General features: G+C 52.2%; 1 protein-coding gene and 1 pseudogene across 9 annotated transcripts; one reads left to right on the top strand and one right to left on the bottom strand.

Moving 5' to 3' along the window:
• Window positions 1-723: 723 nt before the first annotated feature.
• TAFAZZIN (tafazzin, phospholipid-lysophospholipid transacylase) lies at window positions 724-13,028 on the top strand. 9 transcript variants are annotated; one of them, XM_047714860.1, is made up of 11 exons: window positions 724-1,210; window positions 1,378-1,506; window positions 2,523-2,568; window positions 2,814-2,899; window positions 10,433-10,513; window positions 10,584-10,625; window positions 10,836-10,898; window positions 11,074-11,126; window positions 11,925-12,002; window positions 12,152-12,249; window positions 12,794-13,028. In XM_047714860.1, exons 1-11 carry the CDS (start codon window positions 1,102-1,104, stop codon window positions 12,870-12,872), a joined length of 864 nt encoding a protein of 287 aa, XP_047570816.1. In that variant the 5' UTR covers window positions 724-1,101; the 3' UTR covers window positions 12,873-13,028. The 9 variants fall into 9 exon arrangements, 8 of the variants coding, with proteins under 8 accessions (XP_047570816.1, XP_047570819.1, XP_047570815.1 ...); XM_047714863.1 differs by having other exon boundaries at window positions 12,152-12,845; XM_047714859.1 differs by lacking the exon at window positions 2,523-2,568 and having other exon boundaries at window positions 10,433-10,625.
• Window positions 4,754-4,844, bottom strand: LOC125092476 (uncharacterized; annotated as a pseudogene).
• Window positions 13,029-17,868: the final 4,840 nt, after the last annotated feature.

The raw sequence follows: 17,868 nt of genomic DNA, 5'->3' as shown, positions 1-17,868 counted from the left end.
TCTGGTGACCCCAAGTGAGCCAGCCAGGCGCCCAGATTTCTTATTTTTGAAGCACCTTTCTATTGATTTTTAGAAAATGTTTCAGTAGGGCATGTGACCTTTTAATTCAGGGTACTGAGTTCAAGCCCCACGTTGGGGGTAGAGATTATTTAAATAAAAGAAGAAGGAGGAAGAGGAGGAGAAGGAAAATAAACAATGGCTTAGCGGATACAAGGCTTTCTTATGGGAATAGAAGTGGTGGTTGAGAATACTGGAAATGTGCTGAACGACAGGAAATACTATGTTATACGTGGTATCTTTATTATTTGGCATATGTTGCTACATATACATCACATATTACATGTTACATATATATACACATATTGTACAAAGCTGTAATATTGTAACTGCAAAATTGTGTGCAGTTAATTATGTGAAACTACATAATGTAACACATAACAGGTTACATACATAAAACATGGCATACAGTATAAAATGCTACAAAATATTACAAAACGGGTAATTCCGTTATATGAATTTTGCCTCAATGAAAATAAAGGGGAAGAAGAACTAAAGTAAAAGTGCCGTGAACTCCAGCCTTTAGCGGTGTCCCGTCATTGCGCTGCGGAGCCCGGTTAGCTCCGGACACCTCCGGACACGCAGCCCCCGGCGCCGGGAACGTGCTCGGCGCGGCGCGGCGGGGCGGGGCCACACGGCCCCAGGACCCGCCCCCGCTGCCGTCAAGCGGCCTGATAGCCCTTTACGACAGGCAGCGAAGAGCGGGCCGCCGTCGCTGGCTCGGTTTCGGGCGGGGGCGCGGGGCTTCTGGCTGCCATCGCCGGGTCCGTTCGCTTTTCACTGCGACCCCCGGCTCCTGACCCCAGTAGCGGCTCGTCTGTGGCGAGAGAGCGGGGGCCGGCCCGGCCCTGGCCTGACCTGCGAGGTGACCTTGGTCGAGTCCCCTGCCGCGCGGAGCCCGTGTGGCACGGGCCTGTCAGAGACCCAGTTCTCCAGCGGTCGGGGACACAGACCTAGAGCGGCCCCACAGGCTGCCCTGTGGCAGGGGAAGCGCCGGGCCACCTGGGGAGTGAGGAGCGGGGGAGCTCGGTGGGGGCGGCGGAGATGCCCCTGCATGTGAAATGGCCGTTCCCCGCCGTGCCGCCGTTCACCTGGACTCTGGCCAGCAGCGTCGTCATGGGCCTAGTGGGCACCTACAGCTGCTTCTGGACCAGTGAGTGGGCCCAAAGCCGAGGCAGAGTAGGCCACGGCTCTCCACGCCCAGCCAGAGTTGGGGTTTGGGGTTGTGGGCGTGGGTAGGGGCCAGTTTGGGTGGGGGGAGCCCTGGGACCCAGGGAGAATGAGGCCAAGACCTCTTCCACAGTTCGTCTCTCCCTCCAGAGTACATGAACCACCTCACCGTCCACAACAAAGAGGTGCTGTACGAGCTCATCGAGAACCGAGGCCCAGCCACGCCCCTCATCACTGTCTCCAATCACCAGTCCTGCATGGATGACCCTCACCTCTGGGGTACCTGGCACCAGGGTTCTGGGCGTAGGGAGGCATGGCGAGAACCCGGGAGGGGGCCACACAAAAGCAGAACAAACTCACTTCTCACTGGGCTCTGTACATATCCCTGGCACTCCTGTTCCTGCGTGTCTTGCGCCGACGATGAAAATATGATTGGTGGCCCCTTCAGTGTCCTCTCAGAAAATGACTTGGTAAGGGCTTCAGAAATTCGGAGGGACCGAGGAAGTGAGGAAGCAGCTGCAAGGCAGTCTGATGGCTGCTTTACTGTCGCATCAGGCCTGTGGAACCCTCCATTCTCTAAACTGTGGATGGTCCCACAGAGTATTAAATCTGAGAACCATAGGGTATCTTGTCAACGAAGGTGTGGGCTAGAGGCTGGGAGACCCGTGTCCTGCTTCCAGGTTTGCCCCAGGCTGAGTGTGTATCCTTTAACCAGCCTCATTTGGGAGCCCACTTTGCCACCTAGAAGTTCCTGCTCTGTTGACTTCACAGGGAGCTGCTTGGCTCCAGTAACCCAGATGGCTGGGTAGAGGGGTGCCCAGAGCTTTTATTGATGAATTCGGGAGGTTAGACTGTTGTAGAGCTCATGGGAAGCTAGTTAGTCAAATCAGAGCCTTTCAGAGCTCACCCTGGCCACTGGGCATAGAAGGGCCTGTAGAGTGTCATAGGCAGACACCGGGGGACCAGGAGGGACCTTTTAGAGCCACTCAGTAACCTAGACTAGTGTGGTGGCAGCAACAGTGGAGGGAGAGGTGTAGAACAAGAGGCAGTGGCAAAAGATACCTGGGGGTAGGCAGGCCAGATGTGGCGACTAATAAGGTATGGGTGAGGGTGGGAAAGAGGGAGGAGCCAGGAACAACGTAGGGTCCAGCCCCAGCGACTAAAAGATGCTGCCTTCAGCCATAGGGAAATGGTAGTGCTATTGCCTCTGTTCCTCATTCCCTGAAACTGGGTAACAGAAAAAGATGTTCCCTGGGGACAAGGCAAGCTGGGGCATGAAGACTTTCCTTCTCTAGGGATCCTGAAACTCCGCCACATCTGGAACCTGAAGTTGATGCGTTGGTGAGGAGGAATGGGCCCCTCGCAGTGGGCCTGGCAGGCCTCACCCGTCTCTGCCCACATTTGCCCTCCTCCTGCTCTGCCCAGGAGGCGGCATCCAGCAGTACAGGCAGGGCACGGGGTGGGGTTCCACAGGCTCTCCTGTGCCTCCTTTCCACACTGCCGACGATGTCAGGCATCATGTTGGGGGAGGGCAGGGAATTAGGGTGCAGGGGAGGTAGGGATGACTGCATCTGTCCCTACTTCAGGACCCCTGCGGCTGCAGACATCTGCTTCACCAGAGAGCTGCACTCCCGCTTCTTCAGTTTGGGCAAGTGTGTGCCCGTGTGCCGAGGTGAGCTGGTCCTCCAAGAGGGGCTCGTGGGCGAGTGAATGCAGGGAGGCACTTCTGCAGCCTTCTCTGCTTTTCTTTGGAGCAGGGACTGGTGGTCAGTGCTTTTGCTTGAGCAGTCCTGGGAGTGGAGGGACCCTGCTGGGACAGCCTGGGCACAGAGGGGGCCAGCGGCCACTGCGCTGCTAGTGTGAGTCCCTGTTGCACTGTGTGGCTGCAGAGGTGGTACTGGCTGCTGGAGGAGCGAGGGCCTTGTGGAGAGCATGCATTTCCTGGGACTGCCTGAGGGCTGTGTGAACCTGGACTGTGGCATTAGAAGCCAAGGAGGCATTGTCCGCAGCTAAGAGACTCAGCAATGGGAGGGTGGTGTCGGGTCTTCCATGGTGGTGGCATGTGCTGGAAGCTGCAGCGTTTCAGAAAACAGGCTTGCGGGGTGAGGGTGTGACACTGAGGGCCTCAGGAGGTGGGGGCCGTTTTGATCCCCATTCTCCAGATAAAGGGGTTTGGAGGAATTAAGCCACTGGCCCAGGGTCATGGGGCGAGAGGTGGCAAAGCCAGGATTTGAATCCAGGTTGCTCTTTTGTCTGTGAAAGGACAATATTTTCTAGGCAAGAGTATGAAAGGAAAGGCATTTGAGACACAGGAAGTACATGCCAGGCCCTGAAAAGGTAAGCGATAAATGTAGAAAATGTAGGTTGCAAGCCAGCCAAATGTGAAGGTTCTGGAATAATCGTGTTAAGAATTTTGGACTCTATTCCGTCATCAGGGCAGTGATGTGCTTCCTTCTGTGGTTCAGAGACAGAAACCATTCCTGCCGCAGTGTGGCTGGTGGGGGGAGGGGGAGCAGAGCTCGGTGGAGGCCGGGAGCCCGGTAGGGACGACTCGTTGGGTCGTTCCGGCAGCAGCAGACCATCGTAGCTGCGCCTCTAGAGGCCTCTGCGGACAGCTGGAGGCAGACTAGACAGGACTTGTTGACAGACTGGGTGTGGGAAGGGGTAAGGAAAAGATAGCTTGAAGACAACGCTAGGTGACGTCTGATGACACTGAGCCACTGGGAGGATGGGACGGACGGCAAGCAGTGTGGGGGTTGAAGGGGACGGGTGTTGTGTTTTGCACATGTTTCATTGGAGGAGCCTGCGGTCCCAGAGGCAGTGGGATGTGCAGTTCCGGAGCTCAGAAGAGCGCTCGGGCACGTAGTAGGGACTCAGCGACTAACAGAGTTGCAGAAGTAGAGGAAGAGTGGCAGCAAGGGAGAGTGGACGGCCAGCAGGCGCTAGGATGGCAGCTTAGAGCGTGAACAGAGACAAAGGCCACCGGGGCAGCAGGAAGCAGTGGCCAGGCAGGAAGGAAGCAAAGCAGGGCCCCTTGGCACTGGAGAAGCCTCCAGGGACCCTGGAGAAGCCATTTCTGTGAAGTGACAGCCACAGGAGCTGCCAGGGCCAGGAGGGAGTGGGGATAGCAGGGGTGTCCACCCCTCCCAGAAGGTCCGTCATGAAGAGAAAGAGGGAGGAGGCGGTAACCAAAGGGTGTCAGAGGTCAAGGGAGAGTTTCTTACTTCTGCTGGAGAAACACAGTAAAGTAACCTCAAAAAAATGAAGGGCTTTTAATGAAAAGCTGCAGCGCTCAGATCCTCACATCTGCTTTTTGGAGACAGCAGCTTTGAGTGTTTTCACTTCTAGCTGCGTTCAAAGGCCGCTTCATTTCTCCAAAACATGAGCAGAAGCTACGAGTGTTGCGGCTAGTGCCCGTTGGATCGTGTGATGGGAACTCTGCTCAGGTGCCTGATCTCAGGTCCTTCCTTCTGCGACCTCACACACAGGCTTTCTGTGTCCACGTTTTTTTTCTTAAGTTTTATGTATTTATTTTTTAAGTTCATTTATTTTTTTCTCCACGGAAATCTTTAGTAAAAGGCGAAAGATTTATGCGATCTGAAGAGAAACCAGAGTATGAGTTCATTTATTTTTTTAATGGGGTGTCAAACTCATGACCCTGAGATCAGGAGTCACATGCTTTTCCGACTGAGCCACCCAGGCGCCCTCCACGTCACCTTCTTGTCTTGTTCTGCTTTTTGCTCTGCATCTAAGTTTTACTGTACGGTTAAAACCAGAAAACTGGGGGCGCCTGGGTGGCTCGGTTAGTTAGGTGTCTGCCTTGGGCTCAGGTCATGATCCCAGGATTCTGGGATCGAGTCCCACATCGGGCTCCCTGCTCAGCGGGAAGCCTGCTCCTCCCTCTTCCTGCTGCTCCCCCTGCTTGTGCTCTCTCTCTGACAAATAAATAAATAAAAATTCTAAAAAATCTTAATTCTCAGCACCTTCAGTGAGAGAAAGTGGACAGGGACAAGCTATTTTTCAAACATACGTGATGTGGAGCAAAGATCTAACAAATTGTGTTAAAGCAAAGGAAGTATCTGGCTTACTTGGCTTCTGTGTTCCAAAATACTCCATTTCCTTCCCAAGTACAGGCCTTATGATATGAAGTATCAAAGTGATCTTGGACAAGCCATGCAGACGAGCAGAAGTAGCATTTGTAGAAGCTAAATACTCAAGTGTTGTGCCAAAATCATGGTAGTAGTATTTTTTCCCTTTATTTATTTAAAATTTCTCTCTCTCTTTTTTTAAAGATTTTATTTATTTATTTGACAGACAGAGATCACAAGTAGGCAGAGAGGCAGGCAGAGAGAGAGGAGGAAGCAGGCTCCCTGCTGAGCAGAGAGCCCGATGCAGGGCTCGATCCCAGGACCCCGGGACCATGACCTGAGCTGAAGGCAGAAGCTTTAACCCACTGAGCCACCCAGGGGCCCCTCTCTCTTTTTTTAAAAAAAGATTTTAAGTATTTATTTGAGAGACAGAGAGAGAGATCACAGAGGCAGAGGGAGAAGCAGGCTCCCCACTGAGCAGAGAGCCCAATGTTGGGCTCGATCCCAGGACCCTGGGATCATGACCCGAGCCGAAGGCAGATTCTTTTTTTTTTTTTTTTTTTAAGATTGTATTTATTTGACAGAAAGAGAGAGATAGCAAGAGACGGAACACAAGCGCAGGGAGTGGGAGAGGGAGGAACAAGCTTCCCACAGAGCAGGGAGCCCGATGTGAGGCTCGATCTTAGGACCCGGGGATTCTGACCTGAACTGAAGACAGACACTGAACTGACTGAGCCACCCAGATACGCCTCATTCATTCATTCATTCATTCATTTTTTTTTTTAAGTAGGCTCCATGCCCAGTGTGGGGCTTGAACTCATAACCCTGAGATCAAGAGTTGCATGCTCTACCAACTGAGCCAGCCAGGCGCCCCTAAGATCTCATCCTTTTTTAAGACTCAGGAATTTTCTGTGTGTGTATCTGCGTATACACCACATCTTTCTTCATTCATGTATCGGCGGATACATGGCTTGGTTCCCTATCTTGGCTACTGTGAAACTGCAGTAAACACAGGGCTGCATGTATCTTTTTTAAAGAAAGTATTTATTTGAGCGAGAGAGGATGAGCAGGGGCATAAGCAGAGGGAGAGGGAGAGGCAGACTCCCCGCTGAGCAGGGAGCCCGATGCGGGGCTCCATCCCAGGACCCTGAGATCATGACCTGGGCTGAAGGCAGATACTTAACCAACTGAGCCACCCAGGTGCCCCATCTGTATGTTAATTTTGTATCCTAAAATTTTATTAAATTCATTTATTACTTCTAATAACTTTTTGGTGGAGCCTTTAGAGTTTTCTATGCATAGTATCATATCATCTACAAATAGAGATAGCTTAACTCCTTCCTCATCAAAATGGATGCCTCTTATTTCTTTTTCTTTTCTTTTTTTTTAAAAGACTATTTATTTGAAAGAGTGAGGGAAAGCAAGAGGGAGAGGGAGAAGGAGAAGCAGACTCCCCATGGAGCAGAGAGCCTGATGTGGGGCTTGACCCCAGGATGCTGAGACCATGACCTGAGCTGAAGGCAGACGCTTAACTCACTGAGCCATGTAGACACCCCTCATTTCTTTTTCTGGTCTGATCGCCGAGGCTAGGATTTGTAGTACAATGTTGAATAAAAACGGCAAGAGTGGACATCCTTGTCTTGTTCCTAACCTTGGAGGAAAATCTCAGTTTTTCTGCATTGAGCATGATGTCAGCTGTGGTCTGTCATAGGTGGCCTTTATTATGTTATGTTCTCTCTAAACCCTCTTTATAGGGGCGCCTGGGGGCTCAGTCGGTTAAGCGTCTGCCTTCAGCTTAGGTCATGATCCCAGAATCCTGGGATCAAGCCCCACATCGGACTCCCTGCTCAGCAGAGAGCCTGCTTCTCCCTCCCCCTCTGCCGTTCCCTTGCTTGTGTGCTCTTTCTCTCTCTCTCTGTCAAATAAATAAATAAAATCTTTAAAAAGATAGAAAAAAGTAAACCCATTTTGTTGAGAATTTTTATCATGAACAGATGTTGAATTTTGTCAAAATGCTTTTTCTGGGGGTGCCTGGGTGGCTCAGTCGTTAAGCATCTGCCCTCTGCCTTCGGCTCAGGTCATGATCCCAGGGTCCTGGGATCCATCCCTGCATCGGAATCCTTGCTCAGCAGGAAGCCTGCTTCTCCTTGTCCCACTGCCCCTGCTTGTGCTCCCTCTCTCGCTGTGTCTCTGTCATAAATAAATAACAATCTTTTTAAAAAATGCTTTTTCTGCATCTATTATGATTATATGATTGTCACCCTTCTTGTTAGTGGGGTCACTAGCATTGATTCACACATACTGAACCATCCTTCCATCCCTGGAATAAATCCCACTCCACGGTGGTGAATAATCCTTCTAACGTGTTGTTGGATTCAGTTTGCTAATATGTCTTTGAGGGTTTATGCGTCTGTGTTCATAGGGCTATTGTCCTGTAGTCCTGTCCTCTTTTTTTGTAATGTCTTTGGTTTTGGTATCAAGCTGATGCTGGCCTCACAGAACGTATTTGGAACCCTTCCTTCCTCTTCCATTTTTTGGAATAGTTTGAGAAGAATAAATATTACCTCTTCTTTAAATGTTTGGCAGAATTCACCTGTGAAGCCATCTGGTCCTGGACTTTGTTTGTCGGGAGTTTTTGTTTTCGTTTTTTAAGATTTTATTTATTTGTTTGACAGAGAGAGATCACAAGTAGGCAGAGAGGCAGGCAAAGAGAGAGATGGGGAAGCAGACTCCCTGCTGAGCAGAGAGCCCGATGCGGGGCTCGATCCCAGGACCCTGGGATCATGACCTGAGCTGAAGGCAGAGGCTTTAACCCACTGAGCCACTCAGGCACCCCTGTTGGGAGGTTTTTTTTTTTTAATATTTTATTTATTTATTTGAAAGAGAGGCAGTGAGAGAGAGCATGAGCGAGGAGAAGGTCAGAGGGAGAAGCAGACTCCCCGTGGAGCTGGGAGCCTGATGCGGGACTCGATCTCGGGACTCCGAGATCATGACCTGAGCTGAAAGCAGTCATCCAACCAACTGAGCCACCCAGGCGTCCCTGTTGGGAGTTTTTTGATGACCGATTCAAATAATCATTCACTAGCAGTTGGCCTGTTCGGCTTTTCTGTTTCTTCCCGATTCCATGTTGAGTGTGTATCTCTCTCTTTCAGGTTGTCCAACTTTTTGTTGTGTAATTTTTCACGCTACTCTTGCGGTCCTTGGTGGATCTGTGGTACCGGTCATTCGTTCTCCTCTTTTCTTGCTGAGTTTAGCTAGAGGTTTATCAATTTTATCTTTTCAAAGACCCAGCTCTTGGTTCCATTGATTTTTTTTAGTCTATTTCATTTATTTCCACTCTGATGTAATTATTATTTCCTTCTTCTACTAACTTTGGGCTTTGTTCTTTTTCTAGTTCTTCTGGGTGTGAGGTTAGATCACGGTTTTTCATGTTTCTTGAAGTAGGCGCGTGCCTCTCTGCATTTCCTTCTTAGAACCGCTGGCAGTGTCCCAGAGCTTGAGGAGCCTTGTAGTTTAGCATGATTTGCAGTTCAAGCCAGATGGCGCTGTTGTACCAGTGAGGTTTGGTGGAGAAGGACGGGGCGCTCTGAAGCCCCCTCCTACCAGGGAAAGCTGTGCTACAGAGGGGAAGCGCTGCTCTCCGGACGCCCTGAGAAGCCACCGGGACCGGCTGCTCCTCAACTCCAGCCCCTGCGGGAGCTGCTGGGTGAGGTTCCCACTGGGTTGGCTTTAGTTCAGCCTCCTGGACGGCTCTCTAGCACCTTCTAAACACTCGGCCTTGCAGAGAACAGGTTAAAAACCCATTTCCTGGTGTACTGATTTGAGATAGCCCCAGTGTCTGTCTCCTCATCTTTATGGTGTTTCTCCCTCCTTGACGAGGCCACCCGTCACTGTCCACTCCACGGGCACAGTAGAGGTTCTGGCTGCGGGGTCACAGCGCGTCCCCATGGGGCTCCCAGCTGAAGGCCAGCGCATAGCGTTGGGCACCCGTATCTGCGCTGTTGCTCACTGCCAGGCCCCCCAGGCTGAGTGTCAGGGTCTCCAGGTGTCTCTACGGTGGGTGCTATTAGCCTTGGGGGCACTTAAACCCCCATTTTTTCAGCCTAGTGAGTTTGACTTTTTCCCGGCTCTCAGTGACACCACATGTCGCATCAACGTTCTCCCTTTCCCAAGAGGCTTCAATAATGAGAGTCTAGTTTCTGGGGGAGCCCTGTGAGGGGCGAAGGGATCAGCCAGGAGGGAGGGATGGTGGAGGCTGAGGGCTCAGGTGGGGCTGGGAGGCCTGCGAAGAGTGGCTGTGGTGACTGGCCCAGCTGAGACCGCAGGAAAGGGTCGCTGTGCGGGGTCTGAGGCCCTGATGAGGCTGGAAATCACGAACAGACTTGGTTTGCTCCCGCAGTGCCCTTAGGGCCAGGGGTGGCAGACGGTAGGCTCGCCCCAGGGGTGGTGCACCCCAAGGAGAAAGGCTGCAAAAGCTGAAGGGGGGGGACGCCTGGGTGGCTCAGTTGGTTAAGCGGCTGCCTTCGGCTCAGGTCATGATCCCAGCGTCCTGGGATCGAGTCCCACATCGGGCTCCTTGCTCGGCAGGGAACCTGCTTCTCCCTCTGTCTCTGCCTGCCTCTCTGACTACTTGTGATCTCTCTCTCTCTCTCTCTGACAAATAAATAAATAAAATCTTAAAAAAAAAAAAAAAAAGCTGAAGGGGGACCAGGCCGGCAGGGAGCAGAGCCGGCAGGCCAGTCTGTGAGGGCGCACAGCGCCGGTGTCCGAGGCGCAGTGGGTGGGGCTGCGGGGGACCAGCGGGCAGAAGGTGGGCTTGGAGGCCGCTGGAGGAGTTGCCAGCTTGGAAGTTCAATTGGAAGCGGTTGGAGACAGTGATGCTGCCTTGTCCATGACGGGTACTTGGAGGGTTAGAGGATACCATTGAACAAATGCCATCGTGGGCCCCAGGGCAACTGTGGCTGAGTCCCCAGGGACAGTGATTGGAGGGTGTCCGTGTGGCTGGTGCAGTGGGGATGACGGTGTCCTTGATGAGCTGGTGCAGTGGGGATGAGCTGCCAGGGCAAGGAGGGTGCCCCGGCAGAATGGCGACCGACGGTGTGGCCTTTTCCTTGCAGGAGACGGCGTCTACCAGAAGGGAATGGACTTCATTCTGGATAAGCTCAACCATGGGGACTGGGTGCACATCTTCCCAGAAGGTCAGTGGCGCTGGCAGGGTTGCACACACCCCCAGCTTCCCAGCCTCACCCCTGTCCTGTCTCTCAACAGGGAAGGTGAACATGAGCTCCGAGTTTCTGCGCTTTAAGTGGGGTAGGCGTGGGGCAGGCTCTGCTGCCCGGTGGCCTGGGATGGGCGTATGGGCGGTGCCGGGGTGGGGCGCAGCGCCGGCACAAGGGCTCGCCTTGCAGAGGAGCCAGACCAGGGCAGTTGGTCTTAATTGGAGGTGGGCAGCGGTGGCTTTGCCGTAGGCTGGCACCGAAACTCTCCTTGTGCCAACGTTTCTGTCTCTCCCCGGGGCAGGAATCGGACGCCTGATTGCCGAGTGTCATCTCAACCCCGTCATCCTGCCACTGTGGCATGTCGGTGAGCATCCCTCTCGGGCCAAGGCTGCAGCCTGGGGGTGAGGCCAGGGGATGCTTCCCTAGGTTTGGGGAGAGTTCCACTGGGTGGCAGGGAGAGGGACCCCAGGGTGGAGGGGACTGGGGCTGCCCTGCTCCACCCCATGCCTGCTTCCTGGCCTCTGTCCATTGTGCTGCAGGAATGAATGATGTCCTCCCTAACAGCCCGCCCTACTTCCCCCGCTTTGGACAGGTGGGTACGGGCTGCTGGCCTTCGTCTGTCTGTCTTGCCTGCCATCTGCCTCTTGTCTCCCACTTAGCATCACTGAGGCCAGGTTCAGCTGCAGCAGGGGGACCGAGTGGAACAGAGAGAGAGGGAGTTCCTGGCATCGAGGCCGGTAGAAGGAGAGCAAGAGGAACCAGGCCGGGTGGGGGGAGCCCTGGGGTCTAAGCAGGACAGGATACCTAGAGTGGGGTCTGCAGGACTTGAATGTCTCTCAGCCTGACCACCTCGTTTTATTTTATTTTATTATTATTTTTAAAGATTTTATTTATTTATTTGACAAACAGAGATCACAAGTAGGCAGAGAGGCAGGCAGAGAGAGAGAGGAGGAAGCAGGCTCCCCGCCACGGAGAGAACCTGATGTGGGGCTCAATCCCAGGACCCTGGGATCATGACCTGAGCTGAAGGCAGAGGCTTTAACCCTCTGAGCCACCCAGGTGCCCTTATTTTATTTTTTAAAAGATTTTATTTATTTATTTGACAGAGAGTGAGCGAGAGAGGAACACAAGCAGGGGGAGTGGGAGAGGGAGAAGCAGGCTCCCCGCTGAGCAGGGAGCCTGATGTGGGACTCGATTCCAAGACCCTGGGATCATGACCCGAGCCGAAGGCAGCCGCTTTAACCCACTGAGCCGCCCAGGCGCCCCTCCCCATCCCCACGCACATGAGGGAACGCGCAGCAGGTTAGGGGCAGGACTTAGCTTCTGGCTCTCCAGGGTGGTTGGGCCACGGCTTGTTTCTGTCACCCGCTGGTGGCTGCTCTCCCTGCAGAAAATCACGGTGCTGATCGGGAAGCCCTTCAGTGCTCTGCCTGTGCTCGAACGGCTCCGGGCTGAGAACAAGTCGGCTGTGAGTTGCCTTTCTCCCCAGCGCCTCCCCCACCCGCCTGCCCTGGGCTACCCTGTGGCTGGCGCGGCCTCTCCTGGCACCCACAGCCTCCCAGGGCCCCGGGCCAAACTGCCCAAGGCCCGCAGGCGAGCCCCCGTCCTTCTCCTCAGGTGGAGATGCGCAAAGCTCTGACCGACTTCATTCAGGAAGAGTTTCAGCACCTGAAGACCCAGGCGGAGCAGCTGCACAAGCACCTGCAGCCCGGGAGGTAGACGTCAGCCTGCCACAAGCCTGCCAGCTCCTGTCCCCCGCCTGCTCCCTCTGGCCTCCAGGCCCGGGAAAGAGGCAGCTCCGACCTAGGACCCAGCCGCCTGCTCTCAGTGCTGCCTTTGGGTCCTTGCACAGCACAGGGCTCACCTGGGGGATGGACTGATGTTTTGAGGTCACATACATTTTTTTAGACAGATGTGTACATAAGCCCTGGCAGGTGTCCTGTCCTCGTCAGCGAGCATTCCCCCCGCTCTGAGCCGCTTCAGTGGAAGGAAGCGTTTCAGCTGTTCCTCCCACTTGGGCATGAAAGAAAGGAGAAACTTTGGCGGGGCTCCTCTCTTACCTCCAGGTGTCCCCTTCCAGCACTGGCATCAGGACGGAGGGGACTTGAAGGGGGGCAGGTGGCCAGGCCGGAACTTTGGGTAGCGGTCCCTGAGGCCCTTGGCCTGGTCTTCTCCCACCTGCCCCAATCTGGGAGCCGCTCACCACCTCCTCAGAGACGGCTGCCAGCCTCATCTTCCTTCTGCCCGCACTTTCCACAGGCGTGGGGTCCTCGGGCAAGGCCCAGCCCTGGGCTGCAGGCGGACGAGCCACCTTTTGCCAGAAGCAGAGCCCCGCTGAACAGAGCCTGCGGCAAGGGGCTGAGACCCTGTCCCTTGCCCGTGTTCCCCCGGGCCCACCAGCTGCTCTGTCTTCCACCTCCCTGGCATCCCTTGAGTCCCATGGGACCTGGGTTTTCATGTTTTGTAACCAATAAAGCATCTGTGTTGTGTTTTACCTCTGGCTTCTTCACAGGTGGGGTCGTGAGGCGGCTGCTGGACAGGAAGGCTGGACCCTTAGAGCAACAAGGGCCCTTGAGCACACCAAGCTCTCACTGTAAACTTCAGTCATTATCGGGGTGCCTGGGTGGCTCAGTTGGTTGTGTCCAACCTTTTTAAGATTTTATTTATTTGAGAGCATGCGAGCATACACGTGCACAAATGGGGAGCGACAGGCAGAAGGAGAGGGAGAAGCAGGCTCCCTGTGGAGCCGGGAGCCCAGTGTGGGGCTCAATCCCAGAACTCTGGGATCATCACCTGAGCTGAAGGCAGACACTTCACCAACAGAGCCACCCAGGCATCCCTAAAACTCTTGATCTCAGTTCCGGTCTTGATCACAGGGTTGTGAGTTCAAGCTCTGTGTTGGGCTCCATGCTGGACTTGGAGCCTACTTGGAAAAAAAAAAACAAAAAAACCCTCAGTCATTATCTGTAATGCCCATAACAAACTAGCAAAAGTACGGATTAATCTTATTTTGCAAAGGAGGCAGAGTGAGCCTAACGGACTTGATTCAAAACCCAAATCCAGTAAGGTAGGGAGAAGCAGAGAGCAATTCCGTCCTCCCCAAGCTGGTTCCCGGGAGGGATGATGTCTCCAAAGGGCCCAGCAAGCCACTGTGAGCAGCACACGCTGTGATGCGAGGTGAGGGGGGCCTCCTTGGCTGAGCTCGAGGCCCTTGGTCGGAGCACAGGCCGGGCTGGTGGTGCTCCTGGTGGAAGCAGAAGCAAGCCTTCTAGAGCGAAGTGAGCTCCACCTAGGTCTCTAGTCCACCCATGAGTTAAGATCACCCCAGAAGACCACAAAGATCACCAGACATGAAGAGATGAAGCCCCAGCCTGCACAAAGCCCCGGAATCGGCAGGGAGTCAGACCATGGAGAGTAATAGAAATGTGGAAGGAAGGAAAGATGGAACCACGAGAGTGAGCCAGTGCGAAGAGAAGATCAAAGATGACCAGGACTGTAACTGTGTGACTCTGTAACTACTTCCAAATAAAAGTGTTTAAAAATAAGCAGAAGGGGGAAACTCACCTGGGGGGGGGGGGCACAGAGTGTTGGCCAATTTGCAGTTGCAGGTCCAGATGTGATATCACTTCCCCCACATACACCCATTCTAACAAACAACTACGGATATTTACTGTATAGATGCTGTAATTCGATTTTTTCATGTTATTTTTAGAGTAGTTTTATGTTCACAGCAAAATTTGGCTTGTCCTGGGATGGTGAAATCCACAAATACCATTCACTATATTAACTGTGTAAACCAGGAAACCCATATGGCTATTTCAGTAGATACAGAATATGCATTTGACAAAATACTCATAATTTTAAAACATTTTTAGCAAACTACTGGGAACTTCTAAAAAAAAGATTTATTTGACAGAGATAGGGGAGGAGGAGAGGGAGAGAGAGAATCTTAACCAGGCTCTACACCCAGCGTGGAGCCCAGTGCAGGGCTCCATCTCACAACCTTTTGATCATGACCTGAGCTAAAATCCTGAGTTGGTTGCTTAACCGACTGAGCTATCCAGGTGCCCCAAAGGGAACTTTCTTTCTTTCTCTCTCTCTTTTTTTTAAAGATGTTATTTATTTATTTGACAGATCACAGGTAGGCAGAGAGGCAGGCAGAGAGAGAGAAAAGGAAGCAGGCTCCCTGCTGAGCAGAGAGTCCAATGTGGGGCTCGAGCCCAGGACCCTGGGATCATGACCTGAGCCGAAGGCAGAGGCCTAATGCACTGAGCCACCCAGGTGCCCCCCAAAGGGAACTTTCTTAATCTGAAAGAGTCTATCTACAAAAAAACCTTCCTTAATCTGATAGGAACCACCTATAAAAATAACTAGAGTAAATATTATTTTTGATGTTGAACTTTTTTTTAAAAGATTTTATTTATTTGACAGACTGAGATCACAAGTAGGCAGAGAGGCAGGCAGAGAGAGAGGAGGAAGCAGGCTTCCCATGGAGCAGAGAGCCCGATGCGGGGCTCGAGCCCAGGACCCTGGGATCATGACCTGAGCTGAAGGCAGAGGCTTTAACCCACTGAGCCACCCAGGTGCCCCTTGATATTTGAACTTTTAAAAACTTTGAGGATGTTTAATGATACCAGTGGTATCAGAGCAGTAAGAGAAGAAAGGAAATCAAAGGAATAATGATTGTAAAGAAAGAAAGAAAACATTCATTATTTGCTGATTGTAAGATAGTCTACACAGAAAACCCAAATGAATTTATAATTTTTTTGAAATAGGGACTTAGAAAGTCTCCCAGCTATAAAATCAGTGTGTAGAAGTATCAATTGTGTTTCTGTACACACAGCAGCAACAAAGAATTACAAAATATAATTGAAAACAAGACACCATTTACAGAAGCTAGAGGGTACCTAGGAATCAATCTGACAAAATATGTGGAAGACTCATATAAGGAAAATCTACTTTTTTAAAAGATTTTGTTTTTTAATGGAATCTCTACCCCCAATGAGGGGCTTGAGCACATGACCCCAAGATCAAGAATCTTATGGTCTACTGACAGAGCCAGCCAGGTACCCCCCATATGAGGAAAATCTTTTTTCCTAGTTTCTTTTTTAAAAATTAAAAAAATTAAAAAATTCTTTTTTTAAGATTTATTTATTTATTTAACATACAGAGAGAGATCATAGGTAGGCAGAGAGGCAGGCAGAGAGAGAGGGGGAAGCAGGCTTCCCGCGGAGCAGAGAGCCCGATGCGGGGCTCGAGCCCAGGACCCTGAGACCAGGGCCTGAGCCGAAGGCAGAGGCTTAAGCTTCTGAGCCACCCAGGCGCCCCTCTTTTTTCCTAGTTTTATTTTAGTTTATTTTGAGAGAGAGAGAGAGTGTGTGTGTGTGTGTGTGTGTGTGTGAATGCAAGGGGGAAGGGGCAGAGAGAGAGAGAGGGAGAGAGAGAGAATCCCAAGCAGGCTCCTTGCTGTGTATGGAGCCTGACTTGGGGCTCAATCTCACCACCCTGAGGTCACGACCTGCGCCGAGATCAAGAATTCTTACCGGTTGAGCCACGCAGGCGCCCTACATGAGGAAAGTCTGAACACTTTGTTGAAAGACATTAAAGAAGACCTGAGTCAATAAAGATCCCAAGCTCATGAACAGGAAGATCTGAGAATAATGAAGATGTCAGTTCTCTGGAACTGAGCTATTGAATATATAGATTAGGGGTGGTCGGGGGGCTCAGTCGGGGAAGTGTCCACCTTCAACTCAGGTCGTGATCCCAGGGTGCTGGGGTTGAGCCCCATGTCAGGCTTTGTGCTCAGCGCAGAGTCTGCTAGAAGCTCTCTCTCCCTCTGTCCCTCTGCCCCCACCCCGCCCCACACTCTTTCTAATAAATAAATCTTAAAAAAAATAAAAATAGGAGCGCCTGGGTGGCTCAGTGGGTTAGGCCTCTGCCTTCGGCTCAGGTCATGATCTCAGGGTCCTGGGATCGAGCCCTGCATCGGGCTCTCTGCTCAGCAGGGAGCCTGCTTCCTCCTCTCTCTCTGCCTGCCTCTCTGCCTACTTGTGATCCCTCTCTGTCAAATAAATAAATAAAATCTTTAAAAAAAATAAAGTAAATAAATACATTGGATTAGGGCTCGCTCTAAGGAATGCAACATGACCTCATCGTAGCTAATTACATTTGCCAGGAGCCTATTTCCGAATAAGGTCACGTTCTGAGGGTCCAGGTGGCCATGAATTTCCTGGGACATTATCCAACCCAGCACATATACCCTAGGACCTGGAAAGTCCCCACCTAGTAATGCACACCACAGGACGTATCTGTGATTGTTGGCAGCACGTCGGCCATACTAAGCAAAGTGGGAAACCACTCAAATGTCCTTTGCCAGCGGAATGGCTCACTGGCCGGCAGAATATTTATCTAGGGGATATTGCCATCATGTTCAGAGACGCATACTTAATGGGTACCAGCGTCTGAATGTTGGTGTCCGCCCCCAACCGCCATCAGATTCCCGTGTTGAAACCTGGAGCCGTCATCACTGGGATTAGTGCCTCCTGACAGGCCCCGGAGAGCTCCACCCCCTGCCACCCGGCGAGGATACAATGCAGGGTTTGCAACCTGCACGGGGGCCCTCACCCCACCCCACGGCACCCTGATCTTGGACTTCCAGCCTCCAGAGCTGTGAGCAAGTAATTTTTTCTTTTTTATTATTATTTTTAAAATTTCTGCTGTTGATAATGACCAAGTCTGTGGTAGTTTGTTCAAACAGCTGCAACAAATTAATGCAGTTGGTAAAATCATAAGAACCAAAGTGCTGATCACAGAAGTTAGGTTCACGGTCACTTTGCGGGACGTGAGAGGGAGGCGATCAGCGAGGACTGAGAGGGGACTCAGGGGTATATACATTTGAATTCTTGAACTGGACGATGCCAAGGGAGCGTTTTGGTTTGCTTTGTCTTGTGCCCTTTTCCATCTTTTCGGCCAGCGTGTGGGTCCGGCCTGCCGAGGCAAGTGAGGAGTGTGCGGGGGAGGTGAGCCTGCGAAGCGCTGTGCCTCGGTCTGGGCGAGTGGCCCTGGCTGTGGCTTCCATCCTGCTGGGGGGGGTCGCACTGGGGGTGACTGGGGATTCGGGAGTGAGGTGGCGGCCCCCTTCCTCTCATTCTCACAGCAAACTCAGCACAGGGCTCAAGGTTTGTGCAGCAGTGTTCCAGGGCCGCCGACAGGCTCATTTCCAGGGGGTCGAAAGGCTCCCACAGTGGCCATGGTGGTCTTCTGGTCCCCGGATCACAGCTGTGCTGGGGGCCTCCTTAAATCTGGCCCTTCCAGGTCCTCTCCTGCCTGGCGAT

This window comes from Lutra lutra, chromosome X (genome assembly GCF_902655055.1).
Source record: "Lutra lutra chromosome X, mLutLut1.2, whole genome shotgun sequence".
Lineage (NCBI taxonomy): Eukaryota > Metazoa > Chordata > Mammalia > Carnivora > Mustelidae > Lutra > Lutra lutra.
This window is presented reverse-complemented; position numbering and strand designations above follow the sequence as displayed.